At 38.2% G+C, this 16160-nt stretch overlaps 1 protein-coding gene across 4 annotated transcripts in view; it reads left to right on the forward strand.

Annotated features, from left to right (window-relative positions):
- The first annotated feature begins 1757 nt into the window (after window positions 1–1757).
- golga4 (golgin A4) overlaps window positions 1758–16160 on the forward strand; it is a 65430-nt gene continuing 51027 nt past the window's right edge. For all 4 annotated transcript variants that reach the window (XR_004223266.1, XM_018094817.2, XM_018094816.2 and 1 more), the window contains exons 1-3: window positions 1758–1943; window positions 2112–2218; window positions 8435–8527. Coding sequence is in view for 3 of the 4 variants with exons in the window: in XM_018094817.2 (XP_017950306.1) it covers window positions 2144–2218; window positions 8435–8527 (168 nt within the window). In the remaining variant the exon portion in view is untranslated. The remainder of the gene's footprint in view (window positions 1944–2111; window positions 2219–8434; window positions 8528–16160) is intronic.

Raw genomic sequence — 16160 nt, forward strand, 5'->3', positions numbered from 1 at the left:
ACTCCCCCCTCCCCTGGCTCATCAGACACAATGAGAAGCACAGGCAAGCACTCGAGCAAGCCACGGGGAGTCTGTTTGATCGCCACGGGGGATGTGAGCTGGGGAATCCAAGATGGCGGCTGTGAGAGGCTGCAAATACAGCAAAGTTAATCCCAATTTTTGGGAGAAGTTACCATTATTTTAAAAAATAAATTTGATGATTTGCTATGGGCAAGGGGGCTCTACACTATGTTAAGGGCTACAGTAGTAGCATTTCCTTGCTCTTTAAAGGGTTACTAGACAATAATTCATCTAAGAAAAGACCCAAAACAAACTCTGCTTAATAAAAACATCAATGGAATGAATAAATAAATACAAAAATATACCAAGAATCTAATTTAGTTCATATTTATTACAATCAATTACCAGCTTATATCTAAAATCAACTATCTATCCTGAAATAGAAAACAAAGATGAACTGGATATGGATAAATTAGAAACTTACCAGCTTTTCCAATGATACTGTGGAACCCTTGATTTACATGTTGGATTAAATGACTATTCCCCGACCAGACTTTTAGGTAAATGTGAGACATTTGTGGAAGTGAGTTTATTCGAAGTTTAAAAAAAATGAGAAATGTTAGAGTTTTAGTAAACCTACCTCCATGTTAGATTTTTTTGTTTTTTTATTTGGTGGTATACATAGAATTTTTTTTCCACCTACACTGGGTTCATTAACAGAGCAGGTGGATAATCGTACAGAAATGGAACATATATTACAAAGCTGTGACCTCTATATGAACATTCCCTTCCCAATACTAAAATATGAATGCCACCATTTCAATGTCTTTTCTGAACTATGCTGTTATTTTGATACTAAAGTCTGATTTACAGATGTATTTCAGTGCTTTAATAAAAACAAAAAAACTTACATGATGTACATGGTAAAATCTTGATAATTTTACATGTGGCAATCTAGCATAATAGCAAGAAAATGCTAAAGAAAGCAGGCAACAAAGCGTCCTGTCCATTGCCCTAACCATGTGTTTCATTCATTTGTAGCATCAATCATTGTTACAGTTCTTTAGTCATTGAGGTGTTTATCTTGTTTTCCCTGTTGAGCCATATTAAGGCAAGAAATTCAAGTTTGTCCTCTGGCTAATGTCACATGTTAGCATTTTGTTTCTACCAAGAAAATTAGCACTGACAAGAAGCATGGAATTTTCATGCATTCATACACTGGGATCCTCTGATGCACCAGGAACAGAAGAAAAAAACCAAAAGATTACTATTGTTATAGTTCACCCCATTTTTCCCTAAATTAGTCCATATTTTGTTTCTGGCACCAGTCATAGATCTGAGCAGAGACAAAAAAAAGGAATGACTTTTATTAGGAGCAGAGGCTCTGGTGTTCACATGTGTTGCTGGTAACTTCCAAATAAAATGTTTACTGTCTTGGGAAGCTATGACCAGATAAAACAGGTGACTTCTGATGAAATAGTGTTAGCAGAGACTCCAGTGGTAGCTATTCGGCTAATGCTAAAATCCATCAATAAAACAGTCAGAGCTAAAACTAATGCTCTGGCAGCAGCAGACACGACTGGAAACCCACCCGAAAAAAATCTAAATCTTTTTTTACTGTTACCCGACAAAATAGGAGCTACAGAAAGGAAAAAAACCAATGGGCAGTATCCGCTGTCTGCAGTTCCCAAGCGAGAGTTACCCGAATCCTACGCTAGAGTAAAGGCACAGTACTCTCCCTGAGCACGTCACTGCGCTTCTATTCCTGCTTCGTGACGTCACAGTCTCGCGAGATGAGATTTGGAAGGTGTAGATGAGCTGTCCGGAAGAAGTCAAGGAACTGGTCCTTATCGTCGTTGTAGGGGATTTAAACACCTATCAGGAACTGCTGGTTAAGTCACGAAAAGCTGAACTGTTCTGCAAAAAAGCGTCACTGTTTGGCGGTATGTGTGTACTATTGACTACCCGTAACTTGATAGTACTTATACAGTAATACGTGTACCCGCGGAGGACAGGTGACTTCGGCTGTCACCTGTTTTGGCAGACTTCCTAGTAGTGTCCATATTCCTTTGCATCCCATATTTAATTTTGTTACCTGGTTTTCACCACAGATTGAGCTGCTTTTACTTATTCTCACTGGACAATGTTTAAGAAACTGAAACAGAAGATCAGCGAAGAGCAGTCCCCTTCCAAAAGCCCCCTTGCTCCACAGCAGCAGGTAAGAAAGCCCTGCAAACAGTGAAATGATTTATCAATAGAGAATAAGGTTCCTTCGGTTGTAGATCGTAATATACATTGTATAGGAATAACCATGTCACCTTTCTTCAGACAAAGGAAACAATGTAAAACCATAAACAATGATAATTTCCTCCATGCCTATGAAAGCATAAAGCTGCATGAAATCATCTTCATGATCCCAGTCATTTAATGTATTTGGTTAGAAATGCTGAAGCAGCATTCCTATTGGGCAGTGCTAGATTGGTGTGAGTCAGTTCTGGATTCTTGGGGTCTCATTCTACTGTCTGTAGTAGGTTACCAACCTGTAACTTCCATTTACTGTCTGACAACACGTTTAGTTCATGTATGCAGGGAATGTACAGTTTTTGGTACTAAGGAATTCTTAAACTTGAATGTTTCCTTTAAGCTTGTATTTATGCACATTACAGTTTGACATTACCAGTTGTAGCTGTTAATTGTGTCATTTTCAGTGTCTAACATGGGTTCCCCCTGTGCATCCTAATATATCCAGTAGGATGGTGGATAATTTGAAATGCTTTAAGAATGCTTTTGGCTAGAACAGGGACAGCTCAGTGGATAGCAATTCAGCATTGCAATGTTGGGGTCCTGAGTTTCCTGGCACAGAAACTGTTTCCAAGGAGCTTGTATGTTCTCTCTCTGTAGATATCTAGTATAAATAAATTTGAAGCAACTGGACTTGTTTAGTAATCATTGAAGACGTTTCACTACTCATCCGAGCAGCTTCTTCAGTTCAACTGACTGGTATGGGAAGTCCTCAGCATATATACTCTTCCACTAATCCAATCACAATGGCACTATGTAACTCTTCAGAAAGGTGACATCTGAAACTCACAGAGGTGTGAATGCTGTGGAGTTACTTTGAAAGGATTACCCAAGTATCATGCAACTCTTCAAACAGGTGTTACTTGTTAGAGTTGCATGAATGGATGTGTGAAGAGTTCTGAAACTGCCGGGGTACAGATGTTAGAACAGCATTGTATGTAGCAGACAGATGGTGTCGAAGTCCCCCGCCTCTGTTAAGGGATGGTTTCTCCACCTTGACATGAATGGCCTCTTTTACACCTCTTTCAAACCAGCGGTCTTCTTTGTCCAAAATTTGGACGTTGCTGTTTTCAAAGGAGTGTCCCTTGTCTTTTAGGTGTAGAAAGACAGCAGAGTCCTGGCCTGTAGTGTTCGCCCTCCTATGCTGAGCCATTCGCTTAGAGAGCAGTTGCTTTGTCTCACCAATGTAAAGGTCTGTGCACTCCTCGCTACACGGGACTGCCTATACAACATTGCTTTGTTTTTCCTTTGGTGTTGGATCCTTTGGGTGTACAAGTTTTTGTCTCAGTGTGTTGCTAGGTTTGAAAAACACAGGGATGTGGTGTTTGTTGAAAATTCTCCTGAGTTTCTCCGACACTCCTGCTACATAGGGGATGACTATATTGCGCCTTCTCTCTGCCTCAGGACGGTTATTCCTTTTGGTGTTCCTGTTGGGCTTAGTTGCTCTTGTTTTGACAAAGGCCCAGTCTGGGTAGCCACAAGCTTTCAGTGCTCCTCTGAGATGTTTACATTCCTTGTCCTTGGACTCTGTATCAGTTGTTACACTTTCCGCCCTGTGGTGTAGAGTTCTAATGACACCCAGTTTGTGTTCCAGCGGATGGTGGGAATCGAACAACAGATATTGATCCGTGTGAGTGGGTTTCCTGTATACTTCTGTTTTCAAGATACCCCCCTCTTGAATGGATATCAAACAGTCCAAAAAAGCAAGTTTGTTCTCATGGACATCCTCCCTTGTGAACTTGATGTTGTTGTCCACTGAGTTAATGTGTTCTGAAAAGGCCGCCACTTCGTTGGATCTGATTTTAACCCACGTGTCATCTACATACCTGAACCAGTGACTTGGTGTAGTTCCATTGAATGTGAGTAGGGCCTTCCTTTCCACTTCTTCCATATACAAGTTTGCTACACTGGGAGAAACTGGTGAACCCATTGCACAGCCATGTTTTTGCCTGTAAAATTGGTCCTTGTATTTGAAGTATGTGGTGTTCAGGCACAAATCTAACAATAAACATACTTGGTTGGGACTGAGTTTCGTTCTGCTGCTGAGGGTGTCATCTTTCTGCAGTCGATTTCTTACAGTCTCAGTAGCCTCTGTGGTAGGTATACATGTGAACAGTGAAGTGACATCATATGATACCATAGTTTCTTCTGCCTCTAGTTTGACTCCTTGAATCTTGGTGACAAACTCTTTGGCATTTTGGATATGATGCACTGTTTTACCTACCAATGGGGCTAAGATGTTGGCCAAGTATTTTGCAATGCTGTAAGTCACTGAATTGATGCTGCTGACAATAGGCCTGAGTGGTGCTCCATCTTTATGTATCTTGGGGAGTCCATATAAGCATGGTGTAGCTTCTCTGGGGTACAGGCGGTGGTATAAAGCTCGATCAATGGCTTCCTCCTTTTCAAGTTGTTGTAGGCAATCTATCACCTTTTTCTTGTAACTGCTGCTTGGGTCTCTCCTTAAAGGTTCATATGTATTGCTATCACTGAGTAGCGAGGTCATTTTGCAGTGATAGTCAGTTGTGTTTAGCACAACTGTGCATCGCCCTTTATCTGCTGGCAGGATGGTGATGTTCGGGTCCTTACTGAGAGATGTGAGAGCTCTCCTCTCTTGTGTAGTAAGGTTAGAGGGGGGTGCTCTGGCACTTGACAATGCAGCTGACACTTTTAGTCTGAGTTGTTCTGCTTCCTCCACCTTTATATGGTTGTTATTGATGGCAGATTCCGTGGCTGTGATGAGCTCAACCACTGAGATGTGTTGTGGTGTCACTGCATAGTTTAACCCCTTGGCTAGCACGTCCTTTTCTGGCTGAGTAAGTACCCTGTCTGATAGGTTCTTAACCCATGTATCTTTGGTGTTCTTGGATGTCTCATCTTTCTGCCTCCAGGTTAGTTCTTCTGTCCTCAAACCGCTGCTACGTGACAGTAAGCTGGTGAACTTGCTTATTTGCCTCTCCTTACTCTTAATGTGTTGGGCCATCTGTGCATGTTCAATGAACTGAACCACCCTTTCCAGAGTTACATCAGGTAGCTGTTTTGTCAGAGTCTGTTTCAGTTGTTCAATTTTCTGTTTAAGGGCCTCAATGGTGAAGTTGATCTGTCTAACCCGTTCATTTAGTAGATGTTTTTGGGCCTTCTGTAAGATATTGCTGGCTCTGTGACCTTTTACGGTGGAACCCAGGCGTAGGCTACAAGGAGTGAGTCCCTGATGTCTGCATCTGAGATTGAAGCGTAGATGGTTCCGATAGTCTGCGAGTTTTCTTGCTGTTCTTTCATATTCCCGAACCAGTTTTAGAGTATTCTCTCCAAAATGAATGGCAATATGTCTATGAAGATTTTCATTCATCCAGGTCATGGTATATCTAGTATAAATAAATTTGAAGCAACTGGACTTGTTTAGTAATCATTGAAGACGTTTCACTACTCATCCGAGCAGCTTCTTCAGTTCAACTGACTGGTATGGGAAGTCCTCAGCATATATACTCTTCCACTAATCCAATCACAATGGCACTATGTTACATAGTGCCATTGTGATTGGATTAGTGGAAGAGTATATATGCTGAGGACTTCCCATACCAGTCAGTTGAACTGAAGAAGCTGCTCGGATGAGTAGTGAAACGTCTTCAATGATTACTAAACAAGTCCAGTTGCTTCAAATTTATTTATACTAGATATACCATGACCTGGATGAATGAAAATCTTCATAGACATATCTCTCTCTGTAGGTTTCCTCTGGGTACTCCGGTAGAGGTAGGTTAATTGGCTTCTGGTAAAATTTACCGTATAGGGTGTGACAATGATGAATATGTAAGGTCCCCTGGAGCAAGTACAGCTGTGAATGATGTATAAACCCTGTAAAGCACTGCATAATTGTACTGGAGCTATATGAATACCAGGAAATTGATTAAATAAAATAAACAAGTAGAATTGCTGCTCTTTAACCCTCTTGGGTCCCCTTCTGATTTTCTGACAAATGAAGATGCCAAACGGTGCACAGATACATCTTAGAGATATATAAATGTCCTGCATCCTGCCACATTTCTATACCCTTACTTATACTGGCTGTATGTTGGTTTGTTAGTGATCTCTGTGTCTCTCCCATCACTTGGGAAAGTGCCATGACTGCCTAACACAGAAGAAGCGGTGGTTAAAGGGCATTCCTAACTGTAGAAACTTATGTACAGGTATGGCACCTGTTATCCAGATAGCTTAGGACCTGTGTTTTTCTGGATAAGGGATCTTTCATATTTGGATCGCTGAAAATCATTTAAACATTAAATAACCCCAACAGGGTTGACCTGCCCCAATTTGGATTCATGCAGGCTAGTTAGGATCCAAGCACCCATGTCAAGTGCCGTTTAAAAGGACCAGCACCACCAAAAAGTTAAACGTAGTTTGTATTAATTTAAATATAATGCATTGTAATATAGACCTGACATATTTACATTTTAAACACAAGCCTACAGCAGTGATCTGTATTGCAAAAATCTGTCACAAAATATGCGGGCATGAAATCCAAAACTGAAGTTTACGTTTGATGTCAAAAGCTGTTGACAGTTTCTCAACTTGCTAGGACTGTAATAGGTCAGCATGCATCTGGTAGAGCAGTGCTGTCCAACTTCTGTGGTACAGAGGGCTGGAATTTTTCTGGCTTACACGGTGGAGGGCCAATAATGGAAGCCAGTTTTGACCACTCCCAATTTTAAACCACACCCATGTTATCACAAGAGCTTTAAGACTACACCCACACGAATGGTGCTATCACAGCAAAAACCCAAATAGTTTGTGCTCACTGTAGGAATATCGCCCTTTATTCATATGTGAAAGAATTATATTTTGTCATATTAAGACATACCCTTAAATCTATATGACTCCCCTGTGGATAGCACAGCAACCCTCAGCATATAATTACAAGCCTTAGGGACCATATAATGACTATTTTCAAATGCTCACAAACTCTCAGAACAAACCCCTGCCAGGCTCGCCTCCCACAGGAAGCATAGAGCAGGCAGAGTACTCCCTGTGTGTGCCATCATCGCTGCCAGTGTGCCATATTCTGCCTTCCCTATGCTGCCTGTGACACAATGCCAGCACTGCTCCTATAGTCTGTCTGAGGTGTGAACATTGTGATGTCTTACAGTTTGAGCCTGAGGTGTGAAAAATGCAAGGATTAAATGGTGAACTGTACAGGGGATTGCATGTTTAAACAATACACTGGTTTACAGCCTGAATCTGAGTTGTGAACAATGCAGGGGGCCCGTTAATCTCAGTACTGATGCCATTTAAATCTTACACAAAAGTAAGCAATAACAGCAGCCAGACAGGTGGGGGGCCACACAGAGGGGTTGGACAGCACTGTGGTAGAGCATTTTTTGTTGTAACGTAGCATTGTTCTTGTTCTCCAAAGCAGGTTGCATCAATTTAAACACAAGTGCTGTTTCTTATATCATTTACTGACAGTGGTTGCAGTGATTTCATTTCATTATGGTTTCAGATGTTTGTTCTTTTACTTCAGCCGTTAACCCCACCCACAAATAATGACATACACTTAAAATAAATTAATGTAAAATTGCTCAGAGTACTATTCTAAGCACATTTGCAATTTACATTAAATGACATGTCAAATGTCTTAATTTGGAATTTAAAAAAAAAAAAAGATAAATTGCAAAAGATAATTGTGTTATGTAATAAATGACACTGTTTGCCCAGGAGGAGTAACCTATAGAAATATACGTGTGGTGTAGGGGAAGATATACTGTCTATATATGTGTGTGTGTGTATGTATATATATATATATATATATATATATATATATATATATATATATATATATATATATATGGACAGGAAGGGGATTACACTAAAAAAACATAAAAAGTTAGTTTGACTCTGCTGGGGTTTCCAAGTGGATCTTTGCTTCTTTTGCCTTTTTACATTTTTGGGAAATAGGGGTAATATAAGTATATACTGTTCTATTTATCATTGCTTAATGTTAACACTTAGCAAAAGCATTTTCAATATAGCCAGAAGTCCATTGTCAGAGGTAGTAGATCTGCATTGAGTAGAATTGAGTCTGTCAAATTATGCCTGTTTATTAAGATAAATAACGTCTGTTTGCTGTTGGTAACAGGGTCGTCCAAGAAGCACATCAACAGGCAACAGAAGTCGGACTTCGTCAGTAACAGAACAGCAGGATGACAGCCTGGCAACAGCAGATAGAGAGGTCTGTGAAGTTTCTGTTTTTAGTTTGCCTTATGTCATCATATCTGTTCATTATTTAGTTGTATTGTCTGCAAATGGTTGGGGCAATAAAGCCATATTATTTTCTTTCTAAGCCATGTGCATACCTCCCAACATTTGAAATGCAAAGAGGGACAAAAAGAAATTGCACTTATAGCGTTGTGACAATTTTTTTTTTACCATGCCCATTTTTTGTGGCCACACCCCTTAAATGCCACTCCATATAACAACATTTGGCAGGTTATGTAAAGTCTGAACACATTTCTGGGGGTTTTGGGGTCTTGTTTTATGTGTTATTACAGTTTTGCTAATGAAGGTGAAATTGCCCTTTAAGATCCCTGAAGAGACTTGTTTATCTTATTAGTTACAATTGTATCTAAGTGCAGGGATTGAGTATTCTGGGCTCTCTGCAAAAAGCTTCTTATCTAATTAAGTTTGAGAAATGTTGTATCTTTTTTTTGGCGTTCTGTGCAGGAGATCAAAGGGAAATGAGGGACTTTTTAATAAGAATATAGGACTGCGGCCTGAGCTGTTCAAATCGGGACTGTCCCACAAAAATCGTGACAGTTGGGAGGTATTTCTGATGGGTCGTGACCTTAGTAAACCCTACAGAGCATTTAACATTTTAACAGGTAAATGACCGAGGCAAGGAGAATCCAGGGAGACTGTTCAGGAGGAGTTTCTCATAAACAATTTGCTCAATGTGAATGGGAGACGGGCCTCAAACAATCATGTATTCTGAGCTGTGAACAGCATAGGGACAGAGATGTTTCACCTGAACACTGTTTCTCTGTCTGTGCTTTTCTCTGCAGTCTGCCTGTGAATAAACGCAGGCTGAGAATCTGCTCCTACTCTAGCATCAGCCTTGTTGCTTGCATTTGGAACCATTGCATCAGCTCGGGTACAGTCACACATGCCAGATTTCAGCGTTGAACTTCATATTTGAAAATCCCAGGCTGACTAGATGGCTCCTGGTGCAGGCAAGGAAAAAGGCTGATGCCAGCATGGGGCAGATTCTTAGCCTGCATTTATTTGCAGGTTGAAGCCACATGTGGCAATAGCCTTCAACACAGAGCTGAAAAAGGATTGCTCTCAATGCAAACCTTAAAACAAAATTTCTCAGAAAAGCGAGTCTATAAAGAAATATTAAATGAACGATTTAGGTAAAAGGAATAAATAAAGCAAATAATGAATTATAAGTACCACATATTTAAGTGAGGTTCGGGTGTTCAAACCCCGAACCTACCGCTTGAGAATCAAAAGTCAATCCCTTGTATGGACCAATATCCGAGAAAACAATATGCTCACCAGTGCCCGGCAGTGGTCCGGGTGCTCTCAGCCCCGAACCCGCAGCTGAATGGGAGTAGTTTCACAGTAGAGAAGGACATCAAGCACCTTTCGGACACCGGGGATCCGTTTAAAATCCAAACTTTATTTCAGCATGTTTAAAAACAAAGAGTGCCTGACGCGTTTCGTGCGTTAGGAGCACTTATTCATAGGCAAAGATGAATAAGTGCTCCTAACGCACGAAACGCGTCAGGCACTCTTTGTTTTTAAACATGCTGAAATAAAGTTTGGATTTTAAACGGATCCCCGGTGTCCGAAAGGTGCTTGATGTCCTTCTCTACTGTTCAACACAGAGCTGTCAACTTATAACTGGCATGGTCCGGAGGACACAGACATGCAAATAACTCTTTGCCAAAATTTGTAGACATGGCCAAATACTGGTTCCCAGTGATGTCACCTCACATATGGGAGAAGCCCCGATGATTGGAAAGTTTTTTTTCCCCTGCACACCCAGGCCTATCTTCTTATTACCGCCTGGTGCTCAGTAATTACGAGGTTCAGCACCTCTACCAATAGCTTTGCAAGAAGGAGAAAAACCAGCACAACATAGTGATTGAAGGCAGGGCAGTGGCCCTTGCTTGTTTATTTGCAGAGTGTAACATTTCAGGGTTGTCCCCTTCGTCAGACATGTATAACCATATGAGAAGACCCTAAACCGATTTGTATTTTGGTTTTTTGGTCATAGAAACGATCAGAATGTGGGTAAGTTTTTATGGGTTTTTTTTTAATCTCTAAATGCACATTTTGATAACTTGACATTTTGATCTACTCCTTAATTTTATATATTCCCAAAAACAAGACCTGTAGTGACATTTATGACTTGGAAAAGTGTATTTACACAAATCATCTCAAAGAGCGTATAAATACAAGTAGAATGATTGCTGTTTAACATAAAGAGCAGGTTATGATTTGTCAGTTGTTCAGTATAAGGGTGATAGAGGCAATGGAAACAATTGATTAATAAAGGTGAAAGTTAAATATAAAACAGTGTTGATTGTTTGGTATGTACTTATAAAAGCTGGAATCGGAATCCCATTTACTTTTATATATAAATCTTCCACATACATTTTACATAAATTCTACCCACTGTTCACTGTTTCCAGTGTTGTTGTGCCTGTATCCTTAGAACTAGAACTTTGTACACACAGGAGCTTAATGTTATGATTCCCAGTCCTAAAAAAAAAATTCTGAAAAAAAAAACATTGTCAAGTCACTAAAATATATTTGCCCTATGTTATCTTGGTCATGGATTTTCTTTGTTCTTTGTATTGCTGCATTCTATTACTGTAATATTATCAATTTAATATCTTTTGTTATGAGACTACTTGTGTCTTTTCTTTAGTCAGTCTTGTCTCAGTGCTTGCCTCTGACTTATAAACTGCGCTTCTTTTACTGATGGCTTTCATTCTCCTTCTAAGAGGTTCAAAGACAAACATACAGCCAATCGGATGCCAAATTATTGCTGTACACTTAGCTTTGTCATTACAAACTGCACTAATGCTACATTCCGGGAAACACTGGCAGGACCTATATTCATTTTATTGTTGAAGTGAGAATTTGTGGTATTCAGAATTATGACTTCTCTAATAGTAGTAAAGATGTAGTAAACAACTGTTTTCCTCAGTTGTGCGATTACATAAAATGTATACCCTGTTTCTTGTGGATATAGGGTATTTGTACTCAATATTTTCCTTTGTATACTCTTTTTATGAATTTATTAGCGGTTGTGTGCTACCAAATTTCTCATTAAGAAATCTTTAATTATACTATTTCTTATATTTTACTTACATTTTGACCATCATGATGTAATGTTTTCGGGTTTTGATTAATATTTTCGTAAATAATATCATCATCTGTATTGTCTGATGATGTTTTATCTCCCTACTTCATTGCATTGAATGGCACAGCTGCTGGCCGGGATGATAGCAGAGCCCGCTTTTCTTTCTGAGTACACAGTCTTTGCTCTGGACCATAGCAAAAGGTCCAAACAACAGAGTGACGGTGTGGTGAGTGTTTAGCACTGGCTGTAAAATAAAATAACTCTAGACTAGCTATATGTATTTTAACTAGCAATTGTTACTAGCTATTGTGCGCATCTGTATAGTAACACTGCAATTAAATGTTGAGGTTGCTGTAGTGTGCTTATGGATGTGGGAATTTTTGCTTAAAGGACAAGGAAACCCCAAAAGCCTAACTTTCCAAACAGCAATCCACCAATACCTATTGTTTTATTTTTATTTATTTATTTTTTTGTGTAAACACATATTTTGCAGTAAATGGGCCTGAAGAAAATCTTTCTCTCTTTGAAATATGTGTCACCATATTGGTTCTGCTAATGTCATCCAATGTACTGTGCATGCGTGCATATAACTGTCCACTGACCATGGCTTCGCATGTTGCTTGCGTCATTGTAGAATAAAGCATTGTAGAAAAACCTTAAAATTATTCCTACTTTTGTCTGCATTTGGAAAGGGTAATGAAATACCACCATAAAAGGTGTAAAGATGTGTAAAAAACAGGGCTCGATACACATAAATGAAAAATAATCTATCATTTATATCTCAGTTATAGCACTGATAAAGTATAATCTAACGTTTGGTTAAAAACAAATATTAATAAAAAATTTAATAAAAGAAAATCCTGCTTCTGTTGCACTGCACAGATCCTCTTTTTAACACTAGTGATAACTGTAAAAAGGTTTTAAAATTGTTTTACCAGTATAAATCAACCTACGGGCAAATATTAATCAGAAATAATAAATCACTCCCTGTGACTGTCAATTATAAATTGCCTAACCAAGTTCGTTTAATGATTAAAGGAGATCGAAAGGTGTTATTTTGGTGTTTTTCACTATTGATATGCCTCAGGTTGCAGCATATTAGCACAGAAGTGTTTATACGTAAATGCTGGACCTCTGTGCCAGCACACTGAATAGTTATCTGGTGCCATTTTGGATTTCCATGACATTGTATCCCCTGGTAAAAAATTCTAGTTTTTAAGGGATTTTCAGCCACTTGACCCCCAGCGACAACCCTTTTCCTAAAAGAGTTTTCAAGAGGCACAGGGGCTCATATGCAAATGCAGTGGCCATAGGCAGGCGCTGTGGAGCAGTACATGAACTCTAAACTGTGTATTGGCCAAATACGATATAGTGATGAAAAGAGAAAGATGACTACTATGGAACCAAAAGGCAGTATGCATAAACTAAAAAGGCTTCTCATTGCCCTACAAAAAAAAAGCAGGGGGGGGGGGAAACATCATGCTTACATTAGGATGTTTTATGCAAATGCACAGAATTTGTGATGGATGTTCTGAGCATGTACTGGGTTTTAATCTAATTCCAGATGCAATTGCCTTAGCTGGAAGTGACATCAACCTAATCTTTAATAATAACTGGATTGCTTTTGAGCTGCAATAAAAAAATCATGTAGTATTTTGACATGACCTAACATATGGTCACAATTGTTGCCTATGGTTTCCTTGTCCTTTAATCTAAAGTATTAATATTTTTCTACACTAATGTTTAAACCCAGAAGCAATTCTGTTATGCTTTTTGCTAAAGCCTTGCATGATATTTTTGATGGCTTAATCCAGTTAGCTTTGACAGCTTCCTTATTAACAGCCAGTTCTGATATTTATATTCCTGCCTCCTAGATTTAATTAAAGTAATTCAATTAACTTTGGCAGAGAGCTTTGAGGACCTAGAGATATAAAGTAAGGCTTCTTTTATACCATACAGGTTGATTCATTTAAGTATTGGTTTTTGGTAACCTAATATGTAAGCCTTGTAGTGCAGGGATCTGTATAAATATTAATCCTGTACATTGCAGGTTTCCCTTTAAATTGTTCCACCACATTCTTGTTATAACTCTCTATTGTCACTTTGACCATATAAAGGCATTGCGTTGCAGTTCCAAGTCAGTGTGACTTAAAAACAGAAGTACATTATTTTTATTAATACTCAAGTTTTACTGACCCAAGTGATCTAGGTGACATCAGTAAGTATGGTTTTGAGCAATATGTTTTTTGGTCTTATTCTTTTATCCTTTATATTGTAATATAATATAGCAAGAGGTGTCTATTAACTTATTTTTTGTTGGCTATGATGAAACAACTGCTTTCATGTAATTAAAAAGTGGCTGTCAGATAATGTAAGCACGGGCCCCAAATATTCTTTGTGTTATTATTATGTTAAAGGTAATTTTTTGTAACTTTTAAATTAAAATAGTCAGGGCAGACAGAGGCAAAATATTACAATTCCCGCATGGGAATTTAAGGTAATCTGAGGCATGTGTGACACCTGATAGAAAGGCCAAGACAAACATAATGGGGAAAAGTGGGGTAGTCCTGCCTCCCACTAGGCTCTCCAGATTTTAAAAACCTCTGTGAACTCCTAAGCTATCCCACGGTTTTTTCTGTGATGCACATTTGGGGAGACCCTGTCCATATAATTTTCTGGCTATCTGTGACTGAAGAGCTAATGTTGGGCGTTGGTTTATATTTCTAACACAAACAAAGACCAGACAGAAGTGTTGCAAGGTCATTTTGTGCAGCCTGTTGAAGTATTTTCATTCATTTTGTATAAGCACAAAGACAAAATTTGCATTGCCATTAGTTCAGTTCCTGCCCTCCTTCTACAGTCCATAGAGATGCCACATCATCATTTTTCAATCTAAATGGCAAAAATGGCAAAAATGTGGGAATTGTTAAGGCAGAAGGTAAGGAGGTATATACTGATATTAGTCATCACAAAATAAGCAACTCTGCCTCTCTTCACACTTTCCATACGCCCTAAGGTAATGTCTCCTGGTTGAAAGACTGTGTGCAGGTTGAGTGCTGGTCAGCTTGGTTAGACTTGGTTAGACCCATGCATGTCTACAATCATGCGAATATATTTTTATTCTTTAAAAAGCTGCTTGAATTTTCCTTGAAACTTTGCATTAGCTTATACGAAATGTAATCATGCTAAACAGAGTGTTTTAAATTAAACTTTAATGTGTGTCTTTATGCTCATATTAAATATTGTATTTATTTTTGACTCCCACACTGTGTATTAATTAAAACCTTTTTTCTTTGCATAAAAAGAACTACTTGAATATTAGTGTTCTGATTATTCAGGATTTTCTTTACGTATACAGTAATCATTATGTGTAGAACTGTTTGGTTTTGTCACCTCCATGTCTTGCCAAATGTTTGTATAATCCAGTCAGATTCTACTTTGAAAACTGCAGCATGTTTTTTTTTTTTTAATTGTTATTACTCTTACAACATTTTGCCCTTTTAGCTGTGGTGATGAACAAAAATAAAAAATAACTGTGTTAGTTCTCAGAATAGAATAATGTACCTAGACTTGATACAGAGAAGTCAAACACATTGTCAAGCTTAAGTTTACAAGCCTCCCTAAATCGGTAATCTGCCATGTTCTCAATATTTGGTTTTGGGGCATTTTTTTTTTTAACAGGAATACAGCAATTTATTGCATGATGTTTTGGAATTTAATATTTAATTAAACTAAATGCATTTATATTAACATTGTATCGTGCTTTCACTAATAAAGCTTCTCAGAGTGGTAGAGTTTGAGGTTTTGTTGAAAAATATATATATTAAGATGTATATATTTTTATATATGTCTATACTAATCTTGTCTTTGTGAATTGCAATATAGGTATGGAATCTATCTTGAATACTTGGGATCTGGAATTTTCTGGATAGTGGATGTTTCCTAATTTATGTCAGGGGTCATTTGCAAAACAGAATACAGCGTGCAAGAAAAGTCAATTGGCAATGTTTTTGCACTTTAACTTTACATAAAATTTCTCCATTTATAAGTAACTACACTGACTTGCAGGTTTTTTTTTTTATGTATCAAAAACAGCACTTTATTCTCAGTCTTCAGATGTGCCAGTAAATTAAAAAGTCATGTTGATGGTAAAACAGCTACATTGGTTTTGTACTCCCGGGTAATGATATATCCATTATCTAGAGAACCCCTAGTACCAAGCAATAATAGAATATTGTTATACATTTTAACAAATCTTTAAGTGCAAGTGACTGTACATGAAATTTGGCTCGAAAAGTTTATATATTATGTTGTGACTTTTTTTTAACAACTTTTCATGATTGTTTTATTTATAATTTATTTTAAACCATTTAAGCCAGATTTTAGGTGCTGTTGCTAGTAATAATTTAATAATAGTTGTCGGCAACTGTTCACATGCAATAAAACGTGATAATGACAATATAGCATCTTTACAGAATTATTTTTGCTA

The sequence above is a fragment of the Xenopus tropicalis genome, chromosome 6 (genome assembly GCF_000004195.4).
Source record: "Xenopus tropicalis strain Nigerian chromosome 6, UCB_Xtro_10.0, whole genome shotgun sequence".
Lineage (NCBI taxonomy): Eukaryota > Metazoa > Chordata > Amphibia > Anura > Pipidae > Xenopus > Xenopus tropicalis.